Source organism: Podarcis muralis, chromosome 2, assembly GCF_964188315.1.
Source record: "Podarcis muralis chromosome 2, rPodMur119.hap1.1, whole genome shotgun sequence".
NCBI lineage: Eukaryota > Metazoa > Chordata > Lepidosauria > Squamata > Lacertidae > Podarcis > Podarcis muralis.
Window position 1 is genome coordinate 48,096,023 of NC_135656.1, and position 21,842 is coordinate 48,117,864.

The 21,842-nt window shown below is 42.8% G+C and overlaps 1 protein-coding gene across 1 annotated transcript; it reads left to right on the forward strand.

The window, feature by feature from the left end:
• Positions 1–171: 171 nt before the first annotated feature.
• On the forward strand, positions 172–21,807 carry RARS1 (arginyl-tRNA synthetase 1). The gene is made up of 15 exons (XM_028717488.2): positions 172–297; positions 2,473–2,607; positions 4,189–4,383; positions 7,971–8,082; positions 9,128–9,228; positions 10,529–10,650; positions 11,558–11,678; positions 13,046–13,175; positions 14,025–14,129; positions 15,357–15,535; positions 16,525–16,634; positions 18,267–18,372; positions 20,119–20,291; positions 20,452–20,699; positions 21,600–21,807. The coding sequence occupies exons 1-15, from the start codon at positions 253–255 to the stop codon at positions 21,707–21,709; spliced, it is 1,992 nt and encodes a 663-aa protein (XP_028573321.2). The 5' UTR covers positions 172–252; the 3' UTR covers positions 21,710–21,807.
• The last annotated feature ends 35 nt before the right edge of the window (positions 21,808–21,842 follow it).

The following is a 21,842-nucleotide window of genomic DNA, read 5'->3' on the forward strand; positions in this document are numbered from 1 at the left end:
GAAGTTTTCCGTTTTCTCCTCGCTCTGCTCGACTTTTACGCGGATTTCGCTCAGGGGGGCTGGACAAAAAGACACCTTTGCCTTGGAAGAGCGGAGCGCGCAAAGGGACCGGTAGAGGGGGCGCAAGAGCACGGAGCACCAGCACGGAAGCAAGAGGGCTTTTTCTCCGGCTGCCGCTCTTGCCAGGAACTCGCCATAGAGAACAGGAGTTCCGCTTCCGGTCCTGGTTTCCCTTTTGTCTGACCTGCGAGGATGGAGGTGCAGGTGGCTCAGTGCGCGGAGCGGCTTCAGCGGCAGGTCAGAGGCGCGTGCGTCCTTCTCTTTTATGGGGCGCGGCTGGAAGAAGAAGAGGAGCGGGGGGCTCGGGGCGGCAGAGGCAACGGGGGGACCGGAGGCAGCGCGTGGCTGCTCGGAGGAGGCCGGGCGGCGGCGGCAGGAGGCGTTGCTTATTCTGCCGCCAGCGCGGCGCTTCTTTCCCTTTCGAGGCTCTTACGTCAGCGCAGACCCCGCTTCTTCCCTCCTCCGTGCGAGCGGTTCTCTCTGCAAGGCGTGTGAGGGGTTCTCGCTTCTTCCTGGCTCCTTAGGGGGCGGGGTCGTTGGGTGAAACCTTGAGGCCAGCAGAAATGATTAAAACCAGGGCTGCCCGCCTGCCCTTTTCGCCAGCTCAGTTGCCCCTCCCCGCCCCCTGCACGCTTCTCTCGGGTCAACGTCTGAAGTGGGCAGGGCCCCTGCAGAGAACAAGAGAGAGAGGTCGCGAGTACATATTAGCTCTCATGGGCGATACGTTGGGAAGCCCACCTGTGTTGGAATTGGCAAAGCTAGGTTTCCTAAGGGCCCCTGGCCCGTCCTTTTTTTTTTTTTTTTTAACAACAAGAAAATTTCCCTGCCTTCACCCATCGATCAGTTATTTGTATTTTCGCACAACAGTGCAGTATAATTGAAGGTAACAACTGCTACGCTCTTGTTAAACCAAAATGAATCTCAAAAAACCGGAATGTATCGATTGCCTTGGGCACGCTTGGATGGAGACGCTGTAAATTTGTAAATGTACTAGTAGAAAATAAAATATCTGGAAAGTAAGCATTCCAAGACATGTAACAATTCTCTTTGTAAACCGGATACATGCAACAACTCTTGGCAGAAGGTGAATGGATTTTTTAAAAAAATCCTTCCGTGCTTTTTTATACCATATTCCAAAGTTAAAGAGGCACATAGTTACATTTAATTTCTAGCATATGTGGGCATTTCTTAGAGGAAATTTCATTTACAGTAGGGTGCTGCTCATTACTAGCCTAACTTTTAGGTAGCTAAATAAATAAATAAGTCTGAATCTGCTAATAGTAATTTTATTTCATAAATTTCTAATAACTATAATTTTGCCACATGAGACACTCTTCAGTCACAAGTTTAGGTGTGGTTAGCAATTTAATGAAATTGTTTGTGAACTAGTTTTTGAGGTGGGGAACATGATTGGTAAGCCATGTGGAGACTTGTTCTTTTTTGAACAATGCAGGGCATGTTGTTGTGTTTGTGCTTCTAAAATAATTTCTGCCAGGTGTTTGAGAGAGGCAAACTGAAAGAGTAGATAACCTGCAACATTTTTAGAGCTACACTTCATAATAATTTTAGTAGTGGAAACTGTTCTTTCTGATTTTCATTACTTCAGCACTCAGGATAAACTTTATATGATAAAGTATTTATACACATACAATATATTGGGAGGTCCTAGAAGGTCTAGACTGCAAAAGAAAACAACAGAGCATGCTTGTTGAGAGAAAGGGACTGATGGCTTCTGTTTCTTCCACAACGTAGTTTTGTGTGGCACTTTCATTTATCAGGCAGTTGTATTCCTAGGATGATAGACAAAATATTTTTGATGCTGCCTTTGATTTGTATCCAAATTTGATAAGGGGTGAAGGTAAACATATTCAGTAATCAGCCAAAGCAGGCAAACTGTCTCTGGTGTTGGGGTACTTTGCATTCAGTTCTGGTTTCTTAGTTTTCCCCATAAAAGAGGAAGCATGGTAGGACCTTTTGAATAAAATCATACTGATACGTAACAATAGGTTCTCATCACTCACTCAGGTGGTGGTGAAACTCATAATGGATTATCTTTGCTCCATTCAATCAGTTCTGCTTGCACTACACAGAACAAGCCTACATTTAATGGAAATCTTAGATGATATGGTTATTATATGAATATCACAATCAGCAATGTTTATCTACTGTACATATTGCTATATAAAGTCCTATAATATCAGATTTTTAATGAACAGCTAATGTCATTATGCTCCACCAGTCTTTCCTTAGGGATTGGTTGGTGAATTTGTTGCTGCTAATTTTTAACAGTGTAGTTAGTTTAATTATGGATAATAAATACTAAAGATTAAATTTTGACCCAATCGCTATCATATATTACCATAGAGTAAGAAAGAGTAGGTTATATACTACTGGTTCTATTTTGCATCCTAGGAAAAGGAAATCAAGTTTCTGACTGCAGAAGTTGATCGTTTGAAAAACTATGGATGTTTGGGAGTTTCCCCAAATTTGGAAGGGTTGCGGGAAGAGAACGCAAAACTTAAATATCGCTTAAATGTTCTACAAAAGGTATGTTCCCTTTCTGAATAGTGCGAAGTGTGGGAAAAGTAAACGAATGGTCATGACTGTTGTGATTCTCAAAATTATCATTTGTCATTGTGAAGAGAATGAGAAAATGTGATTAACGCAGGAGAGATTTCCCACCCACCCCTTACGGTTGAAATTATTCTTCCTTTGAAATTTGTGCAGTATTGTTCTGTTTTACTGATACGTTGACCCTTAAGAAGTTCTTTTTAAAATGTTATGAAGAACCTAAAATAGTTAATTACACAGAAATGCATTTCTCTGTTTGATTATGTTATCTAGGGCTGGCCGATAACCTCGTTTTAAACATCGCAGTATATCACTAGCTAAACATTGTGATATATCACAACTTATTTCATCTGAAATAAGGATGAAGCTATGTAGAGGCATTAGCTGGCTTCACGGTTTTCCTCACATTGTGATTTTCCCATAACATACACACACACACTCTGCCACGTCAAAAATTATGAAACTGATACCACAATATGGACTTCAGACCAGTTTTGAACAATATATCGCCCAGCCCTAATTGTCAGTATTCTTGTTCTTTGACCTGGGATGCATCTACACCAGCTGTTTCCCCCAGCGTACATCCAAGGAACAAGAATGCCTGGATAGGTCAGTTGGCTAGAGCATGATGCTGATAATACCAAGGTTGCAGCTTCAGTCTCCATATGGGACAGCTGCATATTTCTGCATTGCAGGTGGATGGACTCATAGCTGCCAACATTTCCCTTTTTGTAAGGGAATTTCCCTTATTCCGAATAGGATTCCTCACAAGAAAAGGGAAAAGTTGACAGCTATGGTTGGACTACATGATCCTCAGGAACCCTACCAACTCTACAATTTTTTTATTCTAAGAGTGAGAGGCTGCACTTGGTGCTGTCAATTAGGGCTGTACTTTTGGTGCTTTGAGAGGATGCAGGTAAATTGCTGCTTCGTTTAACAAGGCAGTCCTCCCAAATACTTTTGCGTACATCTGGCTGGGGGTAGTCAGGGAACATTCTCCCCTCCCCAAATCTAGCAAATCTGCTCAGTGAAAAAGAGAGTTGCAACCTGCTTTTTAAAGTGGCAGGTTTTCTTTACACCATCAGCAAGTCTACTTGTAAACAAATGACTGTTTGCAAGAATATTTCTTGAACACGAAAACCTTCTGCCTGCTGCTTTCTCACACAGCAGGCTTTTGAAGCTGTGACAGTCTTCATTCTCTTTAGCAGGGTATTTTATTTACAAATCATTTCTGTGTGTGCAGCTATTTTATCGTTGTACTCTGAGCACGTAAAGAGAGCATGCCTCCCTTTATTCTAGGTAAAAATAGATGGAACCTGACACAGCCATCAGGGTTTGTTAATCTTTGTTCGCCTGAAGTCTGATACATTTTGTAAGCAGTGCACAGCTTTCTTTTGCCTGTCAGCTGGAAGAAGTTTAGGATTCATGTGTGTTTGTGTTTACACACACATTTCATTTTAATCATGTGCTATGTTTAGGGTCCTTGAATTGAGATGCACTGTTCCAATGGGCTCCTCAATCTGATGGATGGATAATTAGATTTGTGTTTTCATTTAGAGCCTTCAGGAAGAAAGGAGTAGAAGCAAGCCATCAAAAGGCATGATTAACATCAATAGTCGCCTTCAAGACATTTTTGGAGTGGCTATTAAAGCTGCGTATCCAGATCTAGAAAATCCTCCACTGTTGGTGACACCAAGTCAGCAGTCCAAGTTTGGCGACTATCAGTGCAACAGTGCTATGAGCATAACCCAGGTAATTCATAATGTGAGAATTTGTCGTTGTTCTCTAGTGCTGTATCCAAACAGCACAAAGCCACCCAGCTGAAAATATACATTGCTCAGCTTTGTGCTAATGTTGTAGTTTGAGTGGAACAGCGAAAACCAACCACTCTATATCAGTCTCTCCATTTCTCAGAGAAATCTAGCCTACAATTGAGGAATCTTCTCCTTCACTCTTCTATTGTTTACATTGCCACATTTGAATGAACACAGTACACAACAGACAAGTCTTAAAGCATTTAAAATGAAGAGAATCTAGTCACATGCAAACATGAAACATCATGAAAACTATGGGTTTTCAATGCTGCACCAATGGGGTTCTGCTGGTGCAACAGGATTTCCATTCATTCATGTACCCCAAAAATCTGCTCCAGAGGGTCCCCCAATCTTTGGGAGCTGATCTTGAGAACAGGCTGGAGGGAATGTGACAGGAAGTTCCATTATTCAAGCAAAGCTGTAGCGTTGGCTCTACCCTGGGAGGATTACATATCATTTATGGAAAAGCCAATATAATTCTGCCTCTGAAGCAGGGGTGGCGAATGTGGGGCCCTCCAGATGTTGCTGGACTACAGCTTGCATCATTGCTGCTGGCCATACTAACTTGTTCCCCTCCCCATTTTGACTTGGGAAAAAAAAATACATGTTTTTTAAAAAATGGTTTAATTTTGGCTTAACACTTTCCAGAATCTTACTCATTTGTATTAATATGAAGCAGTGATTTTCATTTTTGTAAACTGTCCTGAATAATGTACATGCTAGAATGTCAAGACCTGTATTTCCGTATAAACAAATAAAACAACAGTAAATCCTGAACTACAGAACAGCTACCTTTTTAAAAAACCACCTCTAAAATCCTTACCAGTATAGTTTCCCCCTTTGATTTAAAAATCAGTGTAAGTTTGCAGTGGAAGTTGGACTTCCTGTCACATCCCTTGGAGGATGGTGAAGTTACTAAGCAAATTGGCCTGGCAGAGATCTCTTTCCAAACAATACTGTTACGTGCCAGCCGGCAGCCTCTCGGCATGAACTTCTTTTGGAGAAACAGCTCCACAAATGTGTGTTCTCTTCTTCATAGAGCTCATTAGCATATGCACTTGGGTGTCAGCCAGCCCAACACAAGCTTGCAGTGCCTTTTTAAAATATTTTTGACCGCTGCTTTACCCCAATTAAGTCACTGTTAGGAGTCTGGTCTGGTGCAGGTTTCTCAATGTCTGTATTGTTTGTATTCCTTGATATCATAAGGCCTCCCCTCCCTCCACACAACTTTTGACAGCCCCTCCAGAGATGGGCATGGACACAAGCTGCTTTATGGAATGTCTCCACCCTGATGCACTTTTTGAGCTCTCTCTCTGCCAGCGTTGACACCCAAGACATGTCGCTGCTTACTTTGCACAGTTTTGCAAGTGCTAGATGTTTGCTTGGCTGATCGTTACTTTCATTGAAATTGATTTCAGTAAACATACCCCCCGCCGCCGCCGCCACCCTGGCCATTTCCCAGACACTAAATTTGTTTTGAAATACCGTATTTTTCGCACTATAGGACACACTTTTCCCCCTCCAAAAATGAAGGGGAAATGTGTGTGCGTCCTATGGTGTGAATGCAGGCTTTCGCTGAAGCCTGGAGAGCCCCACCGCCAGCCCCACAAGCTCGGGGGACAGCGGGGAGGCGGAACACCGCCATCCCGCTGTCCCCCGACTTGGTTAGAAGGCTGGCGGGGGGAAAAGCCTGCCCCTCCCCGTCGCCATCCCTGCAAACTCGGGGGACAGCGGGAGAGGCGCAGCGCGCCCTTCCGCTGTCTCCCGACTTGGCTAGAAGGCTGGCGGGGACGAGATGCCTGCTCCTCCCCGTCGCCAGCCCTGCAAACTCGGGAGACAGCGGGAGAGGCGCTGCGCCTCTCCCGCCGTCCCCCGACTTCGCTAGAATGCTGGCAGGGGGGAGAAGCCTGCTCCTCCCCGTCGCCAGCCCCGCAAACTCGGGAGACAGCGGGAGAGGCGCAGCGCGCCCTTCCCGCTGTCCCCCGACTTGGCTAGAAGTCTGGCGGGGGGGAGAAGCCTCTCCTCCCCGTCGCCAGCCCCGCAAACTCGGGGGACAGCGGGAGAGGCGCAGTGTGCCATTCCGCTGTCTCCCGACATGGTTTGGAGGCTGGCGGAGGGCTTCCTCCTCCCCCAGCCCCGCAAGCTCCCAGAGCGATGGCAAAGCTGCGCGCAGCTTCGGCATGGCTCTGGGTCCCGTTCTGGGGGAGGGGGAAGCTCGGGCTTCCCCTGCCCCAGCCCCGCACCTGGCGGGGGGGGGGGGATACATTTTTTCCCCTTTATTTCCCCCCCCCCCAAAAAAAATCTAGGTGCGTCCTATGGACCGGTGCGTCCTATAGTGCGAAAAATACGGTAGTATCTGTTCCTTTAAAAAAAGGAATCTCCCACACACCCATGCACCCACCTCCACACACTTTCCAGCCATCAAAAAATATTTTTCATCCCAAGTGAAGCAATGAAATTTTTGTTCTGTATCAATCATTCTGGACACCAGCCATTTGGAAACTCCTGCTTTTATCTTTAGCTCCTGCTCCACGTGAATGAGCAGTTCCTTGCTGTATCGTGCAACATTTTTCAGAATGCTTAACACTTGACAAACAGCAAACATTTGGAAGCAGAATTCTAAAAGATGAAGGGAGAGAGCTGTGTGTGTATGCAGGCGGGAGGGAGGGAAAGCAAAGGAGAAAGCAAGCAATATATCTCTAAAACTAATAGCCGCCTAGCCCCTCCAGCTGAGAGTGCAAGCACAATATGCTAATGAGCATGTACAAAGACAAAACACATTTGTGACAGCTTTCTACATTGGCAGGGCACATGGAGAGACTGTCGCCTGGCACGTACGCTCTTGTCATTTTTTGAGGATTGCTTTCTGAAGCCAAGCAATACGTCGGAGAGAGAGTACTTGCCATAGAATGACTACTTATTAGAAAGGAAACCTAGAATCACCTACATTTTGCCGTGGGAGACCATCTGGCTGTTGTCCTTCTCCAGTACCAATTCTTTTCATAAAGATCAGTGGGTTCCTCCCTTTTGAATGTGTAGAACAGCTTTTGCAGTCTGGTGCCCTCTAGGATGTTTTGGAATGCAACTCCCACCAGCCCAGCCAAAATCTGTAGGACACCAGGTTGGGAAAGGCCAGTGTAAAAGTCATCTGTAATGAGTTATGCATCTCAAAGGATGCATACTCAGAAGAATCATTTGAATTGCTCTGGCTTACATGTGGCAGATGTGGAATTGGCAACTGTTTGCTGCTCCCATTTCCTCTGACAGGAAATGGCAACAAAGGACCACACATATGCTTGAATAACAGCAGGGTCCTAGGGTATTTATTCAGTTTGTGATTGCCTCTGCTATACTTACCCGGTGGGATTTTCCAGGCAGGCTGGTTTCTTGACAGATTCCTGTGAAAAGGGAATTCCATTTTCATCACAGCTGCTCAAATGATATGAGCTTGTAGAGCTTTGCCTCAGGTTCTCTGTGTTCTCCTCAGTCAGGGATTGCGCTGAGACCTCTTGCTGTGTCTTTCAGATACTGCTCAAGACCAAGGAGCAAAAAGTGAGCCCGAGAGAAATAGCTGATAAGATTGCCAGAAACATTCCTGACAATGAATGCATAGCAAAGATTGAAATCGCCGGTCCTGGTACAGTTACTCTGTTTTTACTTTTCTGGGACATCTCAATCTAATGTTATGAAGTATTATGATGAAATGACTCAGTAGAATTCTGAGTCTTTTAGAGATGAACTGTAGGAGGATAAGGGGAATCCTCTCCTTAAGCTTGATGCCTATTCACCCTACCAGGAATTCTGACGTGTATCCCTGTGACATTCTGGCTTCCATAGGCAGACAGCTTTTAAGGCAGAGGAGTACAGTCGTACCTTGGAAGTCAAACAGAATCCGATCCAGAAGTCCATTCGACTTCCGAAATGTTTGAAAACCAAAGTGCAGCCTCTGATTGGCTGCAGGACGCTCCTGTGGCCAACCGGAAGCTGCGGAAGCCCCGTCAAGCGTTCGGCTTCCAAAAGAACCTTCGAAAACCGGAGCACTCACTTCCAGTTTTCTATCGTTTGGGAGCCGGAATGTTCAATTCCCAAGGTGTTCGGGAGCCAAGGTACGACTGTACTCAGTTGGGCATTTCTTAGGAAGGTTGCACCATGTGATAATTCTCTGTGAGTTTCAGCTTGGTATTTGTGACAGTTGGGAAGCATTTTATTTAGCTCTGCAGTTAAAAATGAATGTGGCTCTTTCAGAGTGGTTAGCAGCAATTTAAATGAAGAAGTTTTGGAGAGAAATTAAAATAATGTTCCCTATAAATATCATTATTCTACTGAATCATATACATTACCTGAGTGCTTGCAAAATAAAGGAGAAATTTTATTGAAACCCAGTGCCCCTCAGTGAAAGTGATCCTCCTAGCAAACCAATTGGTGACCAAGGCTGCTTACAGGACAGCATGTGTTGTCTGGACAATTGACTTCTGTTATCTATTGATTAAAACCAATGGCACTTTGTCCTTGTATCATTATCAAATTGATTTTTTCCCTGTCACTGCAAATGAGTTGCCCTGTTATGGGTAATTCTGCAATACTGTGTTTTTAACAAAATATGTGCTCTGTGCAAAAGAAATCAAGGTCTTAATATGTATATAGTCTCAGAAATCATTTTCACTTTTTATGCTTTTCTGAAGGTTTCATTAATGTGCACTTGAAAAAGGATTTTGTATCTAAACAACTAAGCAGTATGCTGGTGAATGGAGTTCAGCTGCCTGCTCTTGGTGAAAGGAAGAAGGTATGACAGTAAATGGTTAACTGGGTCTTTTCTTAGGTACTGCTGCTTAATGTTCAAGGCAAAGTGTGCATTTGCAGATAAACTATTTCAGTTTTTTAATATGCACTCAGTCTGCAAACACGCAAGAGCAGGGTTCCAGAGCCCCACATGGCATGTTCTGTGCCCTTCTTCTGGCAGCCCTCAGAGAAGTTCCTCCTAAGGCCAGAGGTGGCTGTTTGCAGCCATTCCCTACCTGCCCCCCCCCCCCCCGTCTTGTTAGCATTGAAGTGTTTTATGTGAATGGGAGTCTTTGGTTTTCTAATGTTTAGCAGATGTAAAAGGGGACATTTTGAGTTGTGTTCTGTAGAGTGCTAAGGATTCTCATTGAATGTTCTCCCCTGCACACCTACTACAGGAGAGGCAGAAAGTCCGATTGCTTAGTCCTAATATTTAGTTGAATTGCCTCCCTTTATTTTTATTTTTAAATTTATTGAACAAGCTCTGTGAATCACCTTTTAGTTTTTTCTTTGTTCAACACCTTTGACACCTTGTGAAAGGGTCAGTGGCCCAGTTTGCAGATAATGCTAAGTGTGCACATGCAGGCTCCCGGAGAAAGAATTGCAACCACTATGCTCTCCCCCGATGGTGTTGCTGTGCTACCCAGCGCTAAGCTATGGTTTGACATATCAATACATCCAAGCCAAGATTTGTGTTTTTTGCCTCTCAGATAAATCATGAGTTGTAAAGCAAGAGCAAACTTTGGTTACAGCTCATGGTTTGTCTGGAGCATGAGAAGTCGCAAGCCTGGGTTTGGATAGGGTCCAGATAGCATGAGAGCAGCAGAATTAAGGGAGGAGTGAAGCAGTTGTAATCTTCCCTCCAGAAGCCTGCATGTTTCCCCACTCATGCTAAGCCATGGTTTGGCTTGGTGTTATGTGTGAGCCAGGTCAGTTGGGTGCACAGTGTGCGTAAGCACCAGAACAGGATTTTATATATTGTCTTGTCACTGTGGATAGTATCTGAAGGTGTCCATAACTGAACAGCGTGAACAAAATATTCACTATTTGGCTCACTTAGGCCCTGTGCATATGCAGTACTCAGTGCAGGAAGTCATTCAACGTCACTTGGAGATTATGTTTAAAGAATGCATAATATGCACAATTCTCTGTTCATGCTTCCCACAATAACCAGTGAATGTGTACAACAGCCAGTGTTTATGTGCATTTCCTAATTGCAGATATATATAAATGATGCTTCTTTTAAAAAAATACTTTGCACTGTTTATAATTCACATATTTTTCATTTCTTGTCCTACATAAAGGTGGTGATTGACTTCTCCTCCCCTAATATTGCAAAAGAGATGCATGTAGGTCACTTGAGATCAACTATAATTGGGGAGAGCATGTGCCGCCTCTTTGAGTTTGTGGGGTTTGATGTACTAAGGTAAGTCCAGCCATGGTAGAATTGCACAAATGCTCAAAATGTATATGGGCACACGCTTTCATTTCTCTTGTCAATGTGGATTCTCAGTAATTGCCCATACAGCGGTGTTGCTACGTGCCATGGAAGTGCTATTCCTTTATGAAAATCACTGCAGAACCCTATGTTTTGAACCCTGCACACATCCACCATCCTTTATTTAACCTTACTTTTCCTTCTAGAACTCTTTCAGAAACACTTTCCCCCCTCTCTTTTCTCAGAGCCTCTCAGCGTGCCAAGCAAGGCTGGCCACACCCCTTGTGGTATAGCTGCAAGGCATCTGGGAACCCTGCACAAGGGATTTTGACAGGGTTGTCCACCCACCTGTCAAATTTGGCATGTGGGGTGGGGCCAGATAAAGATCTGCCCCCCCCGTTCCCCACCTTTGACTTGAATGCATCCAACTTGCCCTTTACCTACTGTCCTTGACATTTGACATACACCATGCAATACGACATTGAGATCTAACTTGATTTGAAAGTCAATGCAAGTTGCTTCCTAATTATAGCCTGGAGTCACCTATCTTCTGCATTTCACTCCACAAACATCTTAAAGCTTCAAAGGAGAACAACTGTCTCTATCCTGTAGTAGATATAACTTTACCGCAACAAATTTGCCTAATTAATATAGAAAATTTAATCACCTTCCAACTTGTTTTTCTGGAAAGGATAGTGTATGAGTTGCGCCATAAATTATGTCCATAATCCCCAAACAAACCACATACTGTATAGGATTTTTAAATATTTTTTAGCAGTCCATTTCCTTCAAAGGAGCACTTCAGAACAAGCCTTGTATCTTATCCACAGCTCTATTCAAAAGATATTTCAGTTGTGCTTACAGTCTCACTTGTTTTGTGATCTTTACTGTCTAGATTAAACCATTTAGGAGATTGGGGTACCCAGTTTGGCATGCTTATTGCTCACCTGCAAGATAAATTCCCAGACTATCTGACTGTTTCTCCTCCCATTGGAGATCTCCAAGCTTTTTATAAGGTATGTTTTATTTCAGATATATGGTTACCCCTCCTGTTGTTGTTGTTGTTGCTGCTGCTTAACATTGCTCAGAGCTGGGTTGGCTAACTTGTGGCCCTCCAGATGTTGCCCTACCCCTGACCATGCTGCTGATGGGGCTGTTGTGCAATGACCTCTGGAGAACCACAAGTTAGCCACCCCTGGATGAGAGGATACTAATAGCACTTGAAAATGTATACATCCTTACCTGAGGGTTTTGTTCTTGGTAAGACCAGAAGGAAGTACTATTGGTGAAGGTTGAGGGAAGGTTTAGAGCACTTAAGAAAATCAAAAATCAAATGGCAGCCATTTCCATGGAGAAATTTGAAGGAAGTCTGCATGAACTATGGTTTCAATCTATGCTTAGCTGTCTTGTAAACGTCTACAAAAATGTATTTTGCTGTAAGACTTTCATAATGATTGAACTGAGTCAGTGCAGAGACTTAGGATGAGGGAGTGACTTTATCATGGGAATAAGTTTAGTAACAAACAGTGGGCGAAATCAAATGTTGTACAAGCTGAAGTAACAGCACTACCTCCTTCCTCTCCTATCCCCCCACCCCCTGCAGCTTCTGTGCTCTCCCAGGTCTGCTCTGAAAGGTCCCTCAGCCATCCAGAGCAGATTGTGGAGACTGCAGCAGATAGAAGAGGGAAAAGTAGTTCCACTGGGTGAACAGTTTGATGTCAACTACTATTGCAAATGTTTTAATCTTCTGAAACATCCATGCACTGTAACCCTCCTTATTGAAACAAAGGCAGTTTATATAAAGATTGGACTAATTGCTGAGTCACCTTTTTGAAAAGGGTAAAATAAATATACAAACAGATTCTGTATACTCATTTCTGATGGCTTAAAAAGCCCAATCCAGGATCTGCATGCACAAATCCACATGGATTTGATACTGTTCATCACCTATTTCTAGAGAGGGTAAGAGGGCAACAATATTGGATCAAATTCTGCTCTTGATCAAATTGTTGACAGCATTAAGCATAATTCTTGATATCAATTTATCTTGATAATTTATAAAATGAGAGTTGCTGGGATGCAGGGCTCTTCGGTGATAACTAATTCTTCAGTTAGTTCTCATTGGAAACTTGGAGAATCCTCTCCAGATACTGCACAACATTTTATATGTGCTAATACATGGAGAAGTTCAGGCTGCTGTTGGTGGATGTTCCCCTGGGATATTAATGACAAGCATTAGGTGACTCAGTATTGTCTATTTGATCTGTTTCGACCATTAAAAGTATTTCTCTTTACTATTTATTACCTGTGCTTTTGTTTACTTTGTTTTAGTATACTGTGGAGGATATTGTTTCATGGTGTCTGTGTATTCTTCTTAACCTAGGAATCTAAGAGAAGATTTGACACAGAAGAGGAGTTTAAGAAGCACGCATACCGATGTGTGGTGCTATTACAGAGCAAAAATCCAGATTTCATTAAAGCTTGGAAACTTATATGCGATGTGTCCCGGAAAGGTGACTAGGAATTATGCTACCTCTATCTTTTAAGGATCCACCTCTATTTCAAGTGGACCACTTTTGGCAGTTGAGGATGATGAGGATTATTATTAGTGTTGTTGTTGAAGCCCTGTAAAAAGACTGGGATTTGAGGGTGATAGTTTCAGGAGTCACAACAAAGAGTCTTGTGGCACCTTTATTTTGACAAAATCTTTTCTAAATTAGATGCATGGAGTGAGAACCTCAGGTGCTTTTGTGTGTGCGCACATGTGTTTCTGTATGTGCACACATACATATATAGGTGTGAAGGAAAACAAATTAAAAAGTTGTAGCTGAATGGCAATGCAAAAAGTACAGTTAGAGTTTAGATGTGTTCAGAATGATTCTTTAGAGCAGCATTTTAGTAAAGGTAAAGGGACCCCTGACCATTAGGTCCAGCCGTGGCAGACTCTGGGGTTGCGGCGCTCATCTCGCTTTATTGGCTGAGGGAGCCGGCGTACAGCTTCCGGGTCATGTGGCTAGCAGGACTAAGCCGCTTCTGGCGAACCAGAGCAGCGCACGGAAACGCCATTTACCTTCCCTTTATCTGCTTGCACTTTGACATGCTTTTGAACTGCTAGGTTGGCAGGAGCAGGGACCGAGCAACAGGAGCTCACCCCGTCGCGGGGATTTGAACCGCCAACCTTCTGATCAGCAAGTCCTAGGCTCTGTGGTTTAACCCACAGCATTTTAGTAGTAGTGAACAAACATGACCTAGCAAGGCTGGTCTAAAGCCTCAATTTCCTTATTTTACTATGATGTTGATGATGCATTATATGAAGTAAATGAAAGAGCTCAAAATTCCTCATTTCACTCTTTCTTTGTCAGAGTTCCAAAAAATCTACGATTGCTTGGACGTTACCATAATAGAGAGAGGTGAATCTTACTATCAAGATAAGATGAGTGACATCGTGAAGGAGTTTGAAGAAGGAGGTAACTCAACTATTTGCAGAATGGGGAATTAAATTCCTCAAGACTATTTTTCACCATAGTACAATGGGTTTCTATTGTAGTAGTGGGGAATCCTTACCGCTACCACCCAAGAACCACAGTCCTTTAGAGAGAGTGTGCTGGGGGAGGGTGGTCGCATGGCAGTAAAACAGTCCCATCCATTCAAGCATATCCCATGAATCCATTCTTGCTTGTGACTGCACACACACACACACACACACACACACACACACACACACAAAATCTTCCCTACAATTTGCCTTGGGAGATAACTTCTCATTGGCTCCAATGGCAGGGCTCTAGATCTGGTTAGGGATCCTGAGGCAGAGAGGCTTTAACACTTTGCTTTCTGCTGTAGTCCAAAAGCAGATAATGGCCCTGTAGCTGCAGTTGGCTTTAAGGAAAAAACTCCCATTGAAGCAAGTTGAAGTTCTTCCAAATGCAAATTACAGGTGGCTGATCCAGATTAGGCAGGCCCTCAGGAGGCAGCAAAAGGTTAAAGCTTCCAGATCAGGAATCAACACTGGCTTCTGCTGCCCCAGTTTCCATGCTAGCTAGGAAGGAAGAAAAGCCCCTCATTCTGCAGCCAGCATGAAAGCTGAGGAGTAGAGGCCCCAGGGACCAGATGGAAGTGCTGCAAAGTGGGAATGAAAGGTTATTCAAAAGATGGCACTGCGCATTTGGAAAGATAATGTTTGAGCACTGAACTACATGCAAATGCTGCAGCAGGAGCACTTATGGAAAGAACCTTTCAGCAGGAGGAGAGATCCTAAAGTCTACTACTTGCTCTCCTCACTACCACCACCCTCCAGGCTGTGTTTACTGTTTTCTTTTGCTTAACCAGCCTCTGAAACCAGCTAGGAGGAAATGACCCAGAGGTGGATGAGCTCTGCTGGAGAGAACTGGCAGGTGCAAAATCTTTTTAAACTCTCATCCCTCCTGCCAGTTCTCACCAGCAGGTTCCCCTCAGCACCCACATTTGTGTTATCTTGGCAAATGTAGGTATGGAAAAAAGCACATCCCAGGATAATGTGTAGGTTCTAACTCTGTATACCTGCTGTCATGGCATTTTGTAGCATAACAAAATAGGTTGGTTGTTAAGTGTTCTTCATTGAAAGGTTTTGTATTTGTGTTTTTATTTGTACATTACTGTGTAAAAATACCTTGCTTTCCAAACCTTATTTCTCATTCATTTATTTCTACCCTTAGGATTTGTGCAAGTGGATGATGGTCGGAAGATTGTATTTGTTCCAGGGTATTCCGTTCCCTTGACAATTGTGAAATCTGATGGGGGGTTCACATATGACACCTCAGACTTGGCAGCATTGAAACAGAGACTATTTGAAGAAAAAGCTGATTATATAATTTATGTGGTAGACAGTGGACAGGTGAGTTTCACTGATCTTTATTTTGTAGTCCTTTGTTTTTCAGGTTTTTAGCATTTTGAGTGTTGGTGTGACACTAAAACTACATTCTAGTGAATTCTTCTCTTTCTAGTTGCTTCTCGTTTGTCTTAAAGCAGGATTCTGCACCATAATAAATTACATCCACCCCATATTTTAAGCCTACAGATCAAGCCACCTTATTCACAGTACTGTAAAGGGCAGAAGCAATCATGTTGCTTGCTAAAAAGGAGTCACCAAATTATATAGGTCTCCCCCCCTGTTTAGCAGAAGCCTTAAGAGGAATGGTTAAGAGTTTGGGTATGTTTAGCTTGAAGAAGTGAAGACCAAGAGATTATATGGTAGTTATCTTCAGATGTCTGAAGAGCTGTCACATGGAAGATGGAGCAGGCTTGTTTTCTGCTGCTCCCGAGGGTATCACTTGAACCAGTGGATTCAAATTACAAGAAAAGAGAACCTGATAAAACATTAGGAAGAACTTTCTGATAGTAGCAGCTGTTCGAAAGTGGAATAGGCTACCTTGCAAGGTGGTAGATATGCCTTCATTGGAGGGTTTTAAGGTGTTGTTACCACTGTATTTATATATATATATTTAAAGGAAAAAACTCAAAGTAGTTTACAGCACATTAAAAAATAAAAAACAACACTATCCAGAATACAATATTACTGAAGAAAGTCAAATACAAAGTATGCATCCAGAGTCACAGAATTAACCAGTAACTAAAATACTATCTTAAATATTTCAAAAGAAAACACTACATAGGAGGTCGGCTACAGAATGCACATTTAATGTAGCAAAGTTAACACATGTAGAGATTGGAATGTCATCTGCCAGGGAGTCTTTAGTTATGGTTTCTGCATTACAGGGGGCTCGGCTCCATGACCCTGGTTGTCCCTTCCAGTTTGGCATTTCTATGATTATGTTAGTGCTGGTGCTTTACCATGAGTTGTTTTAATGACGTGTTGCTTTGCAGGCTGTGCACTTACAAACCATATTTGCAGCGGGTCAGATGATCGGCTGGTATGACCCCAAAGTGACCAGAGTAACTCATGCTGCTTTTGGAGTGGTGTTGGGAGAAGACAAGTAAGTTTGCAGATAATTTCTTCAGTATACAGTAGACTGAATTGTGTTGCTATTCACAGACTGGAAAGCTCAGGATTCTTTTCTGTTGAAAATGTGTCATGTGATCACCAAGGAACTCCTTATGTGCATTGGCTTTGTACTTCAAATCTTCTATCCTTGTGTTTATGCAAGAGCACCCCATAGGCTGCACATTAGAAATTCCAGGCTTCCCGCCTTCCAGCTGCAGCTCCTTGTGCTGCTTCAGAAACTATTCCAGAGCATTTCCCACCTAAAGTGTCTCCTAGGTGTGTGTGTGTGTGTGTGTGTGTGTGTGTGTGTGCAAGGAACATGGTAGTTATGGTAGAAATTGTGCCTCTTTAGGTTCCGTACACAGACTTCGGCAACCCTTGCAGCTCTTGTAGATTCTGATTGTTGTGTATTGCTATAGTTATTGAAAAATGCAATGTTAAGAATAGATAAATCCTTCAGTGAATGTGAGTCTCAAATGCTAACATAATCATGTAGGAATAATGTAATGCATTGTATTGGTTGTTGACTTCTAGTCATCATAGTTTCCTGCTTGGCAGGGGGTTGGACTTGATGGCCCTTGTGGTCTCTTCCAACTCCATGATTCTATGATTCTATATAGATAACTTGTAGATGCAAATGTGTTCCTGAAATCAGAAATTTTAGTATAGGACTTAACAGGGTGATGTTTTGTGCTATTGAATAACTGGACTAATCTGTTGCATTACTGGTTCCCAAACCTTTCATTGTGAGTGCCTCTCTGGGCCTAACTCTTTTTCTGTCTTTTGAGCTTGAAATCATCTACCAAATTAGTTTGTTGAGTTTTTCTTATTTGTCGGCACACTTCACATTTAGAGAATAGCCATTACTATTCCAGCGTGACCTTCATTTTGCACTTTTCTCGTTAGGTGTATTGCACTGCATCCTCACTGCAACCTAGTGGCCCATTGCAAATATACATGCTTCTCTGTTGTACATTCGGAAGCTTCACTGTTATGTTACAACATCTTATATTGGTTTACATCTGTTCCCTTGTTCCTAATGATTATAATGAAAGAACAGCTGTGCGATCTCTTTCTTGATATGCATGTCAGGATTCTGCTGTCTGTGCTGGAAATTGGAAATTTGTGCAACTATATCTGCCCATTACACATTATGCACTTTTTATGGGTATTATCTGTTTTGGTAGCAATCACAAGTTAGGTAGTACTCAAGAGCAGGTAGCAGTGTACTGTTTTGCTGTGGGAACACTTGCTACTTCTGTCTTCCCCTTTTTATAACTGACTGTCCCCATTCCTTCCTGGGGCTGTGGTGATCTTTCCTCTCTCGTTTTCCTTATCTAAATACATTCTGTATCCCTATATTATTTGGATTGTAATTCTGCTGAATTGTAATGGTATGAGTGTGGCCACAAATTTAAAATCTATGTAGTTCAGTGCTGGAGCTGAAACAAAATATTTATTGTAGCTTTCATGAAACAAGGTGTGTGTCTGGGATAATGTATCTATGTTGGTGAAAAGACCAGCAATAGTTTCACTGTTTCACTGTTTTCATCTGGAGTAAAACTTTCTACTTGAAAAGAGTTGTCTACTTAGAAAAGCCACAATTTCCATCTTTTGTTGCTAGAAAAAAATTTAAAACCCGTTCTGGAGATACGGTACGGCTGATTGACCTTCTTCAAGAGGGACTTAAGCGTTCAATGGACAAACTGAAGGAAAAGGAAAGAGATAAGGTAACAATGGGCTTCCTTTTTCCAGTGTCTAGAAAGTAGACTTTATTCTTCTACTATCTGGTTCTTGTAAGGGAGCATGTTGCTGGCTTGTAGCACAAACCAAACCCAAGACCTGCCGGGGTTAAGAGTTCAGCAGATCTTGTCCTTTCCCAGTTATGCCCGCTTAAGTCCTTCACCTGAGCTCATCTGGCAGAATTTAAGACAGTAGGGCAGAACAAGGAGATAATTACTCAATTGGATCATGTGACTTAGCAACCCACTGCAATTTAGTCAGCAAAAAGGGTAGTGTAACTGAAATTCTTCTGGGGAAGTTTGGAATAGGCATGTTACGCCAGCTTTCTAAAGCTATGATTACTCTGTTAGTCTGTCCACATATTTGTCTAGCCTCGTCATATGATGGCAGTGAATTTGCTGTGTTGGCAATAGTACTTTTCCCTGACTTTGTCCGGGGAGTTGACCTCACTGCTTAGTGTTAGGAGAAAGCTGTTCAAATCTCTCCGAAGTGAAATATGGTAGCATAGACAGTTGGTGCTCATTCTCATTTCTACAAATTCATGTGATATATTCTGTACTTAACTACAGAGCCCCAAAAGCATGTGCACCCAAGCACATTTGAAAATGTATATGAAAAATAAGTATGTGGGAAAATGAGCAGAAAGATTTGCTTTCAGTGGTATTGACTGCAGACACTGTCTTCTGTGGATGTCTGGATCCTGTTAGGATTACAGGATAGATGAGAAGTAACAGAATTGAAAGAATGCAGCTGACTCGCAAAACTAGTGTGTGTGCAGAACTTTCCATTCACGTGGATATGACATTTTACTTCACAGTGCCAGTGTTGTTACTTAAAAGCAAAGAAGAGAAAGATGGGGTCTGATATTGATAATTTCTTTTTGAATTAGGTTAGCTTTGGATTTTTCTCATGGAAATAGGTTAAAGTAATGAATCCATGTTATTTGTCTAACTTGCAGCATTCACAATTGTGCTGCAAAACACCAAATATAATTTGGGGGGGGGGGGAATAGGTCAATTCTGCTCATCAGAACCAGTGTACAAAACATGGTTGGCTATTACATTATGCTTATTTGAGAGTTTTCTAGGGGAATCTTCCAGAGGATTAGGTAGATTACATGAGCTCTTGACCAGGGGTGGGGAGTCTGTGGCCTTCAATATGTGATTGAATTACAGCTCCCATCAGCTTTAGGAGCTGTGGCCAAAGTTTAGAAATATTAGAGGGCACTACAGTCTTAACCACAAGGGCCACAAGTTCTCTATATCTGCCTTGGACTTTTTCAAGCTTCACTTTTTAAGAATATTGAATTCAAAACATGAAAATAAAAGCCCCGCCCGCCCCCAAACTCTGTTGCTTGGAACTTTTTATCTGGTCTACAAAGTAAATCTTATTTGCATTCCAGTAGATGGCAGCAGAGGATAAAATGACAGGTTAGTAGATCAGCTTGTGTGTGGCTTTTGCATGGGGCATCAGCTTCATTTGCTCAGAGTAAAATTGTCCCAAAGCTGTACAAAGCACTGGTCACCTTGCCAGGGGCTGTGTAATTGCTACCACTTCCATGGCTGGTCTCATCCTCTGTGAATGTATCAAGCTTCTGCCCAAATGATTTCAGCTGTTCAGAATATGTTTGCCTTGGGTTCACTTCAGTTGCTGTTCAGTCTAGGTTTCCCCAGTTCTGTCCCCTGGTTTTGTGGTGCAGCCTTGTCACAATATGTGTTTTATTTCTCTCACAGGTTCTTACTCCTGAAGAACTGAAGGCAGCCCAGACCTCAGTTGCCTTTGGCTGCATCAAGTATGCAGATCTTTCCCATAATAGAATAAATGATTATATCTTCTCTTTTGACAAAATGCTTGACGACAGAGGAAATACTGCTGCTTATTTGCTGTATGCCTTCACGCGAATCAGGTAAAGAAATTTCTAGCTTCTAAATTTAAGACTTTGTGAGGTTTAAATACATGTATTGGACAATTACAACCTGATACTGCTGCATTTCCAACTTCGATGTTGGAAGATCGACTCAGCTGCATTCCTATTGGGTCTAATAGGAGACTTGTTTTTGTGGCAGATCTATAGCAAGGCTGGCCAATATTGGAGAAGAGACACTGCAGAAGGCAGCTACACAAACAGAGATAATATTGGACCATGAGAAGGAATGGAAACTAGGCAAATGCATTTTGAGGTTCCCTGAGATTTTGCAAAAGATTTTAGATGATCTTTTACTGCACACCCTTTGTGACTACCTCTATGAACTGGCTACTACATTTACTGAATTCTATGACAACTGCTACTGTGTGGAAAAAGACAGACAAACTGGTGAGTTAAGTTCATTTTAAAAGTGAGAAGGGACAAGTATACAGGGTTGCAGGGGGGCCAGAGAGAGTAATGGATGTAAGGGGAGGTACCCCAGTGATATATCTTCAAGGTTCTTTGTAAAGTAAAAGGGTAGAAACATCCACTTTATGTAAATGTTGTGGCAGAGGGGCAGGTTAACCTGAATTTTGAGTATGAGTAAAGGTTATTCAGGGAGTTTTTCTATGAGTAGAATAAAACATTTTAGAGGAATCTACTCTTTTCCCTTTTTGGAACTAAGTGGTCCATTGATTCAATCATTGAAATTCCCAAGGCATGGGGCAGTGGTACCATTTTCTTAATTGAGCAGCACAGAAGCATAGCTGGTGGGTGGTCCCAGGCACATTTGGGGGGGGGGGCGCAACCAGGTTTCCCCTCCACAAAAGGGGAAACTGCTGCCGCCCTCCAGGAGGGAGGAAGAGGGTGTGGTTTAGGAAGTGGGCGGGTTTAAGAAAGCCTGCTTTGTTAAATTGCTCTGCGGGTGGCTGTGTGTCCCTCAGCAGAGCAGTTTTAAAAAGCTGCCTGCCCACTTGGTCCCTCTGTGGTACGGTGGCTGAGGGACTCAAAAGCGGCTGTAGTGCTGCTGGGTGAAGCCTTCATATCAGTCCTAGAGCAGCATTGCTTCCCCTCTCCATTGGGCTCTGGAGTGTGAGTGCAGCCCCCATGCTAATTTGCAAGCCTGGGGTGCGATTGCACTGTTTTGAAGCAGTGGGCTTCCACTGTGCCCCCTTGGGATGTAGCAGAGTACTGTGGAGTACTATTGCACAGAAATGTGAAGGGACCAGAGAGAGAGACAGCTGGCTCTGCTGACTAGTAATCTGGATAGCAACATATCTCACTTGGTTTTTTGTGTCTCTTGTGTAGGCAAAATAGTGAAAGTGAACATGTGGCGAATGCTCTTGTGCGAAGCAACAGCTGCTGTTATGGCCAAAGGTTTTGACATCTTGGGAATCAAACCAGTGCAGAAAATGTAACTATGTTGACTTTTCAGATAACTTTTCTACACACAAAAATGAACTATTTAGTTGACTATTATGGCCTATTTGAAAAATAAAAATGTTTAAGTACTCCATGTTGTAGGGCAGTATGTCAGTTTTTGGTAAAACA

Excerpts from the sequence above, each read along its gene's own strand:
- RARS1 (XM_028717488.2), top strand. The coding sequence starts at position 253 with ATGGAGGTGCAGGTGGCTCAGTGCGCGGAGCGGCTTCAGCGGCAG. Across the intron at positions 14,130-15,356 it reads GAAGGAGTTTGAAGAAGGAG|GATTTGTGCAAGTGGATGAT; the intron begins GTAACTCAACTA and ends TTCTACCCTTAG. Across the intron at positions 16,635-18,266 it reads GTGGTGTTGGGAGAAGACAA|AAAAAAATTTAAAACCCGTT; the intron begins GTAAGTTTGCAG and ends TTTTGTTGCTAG.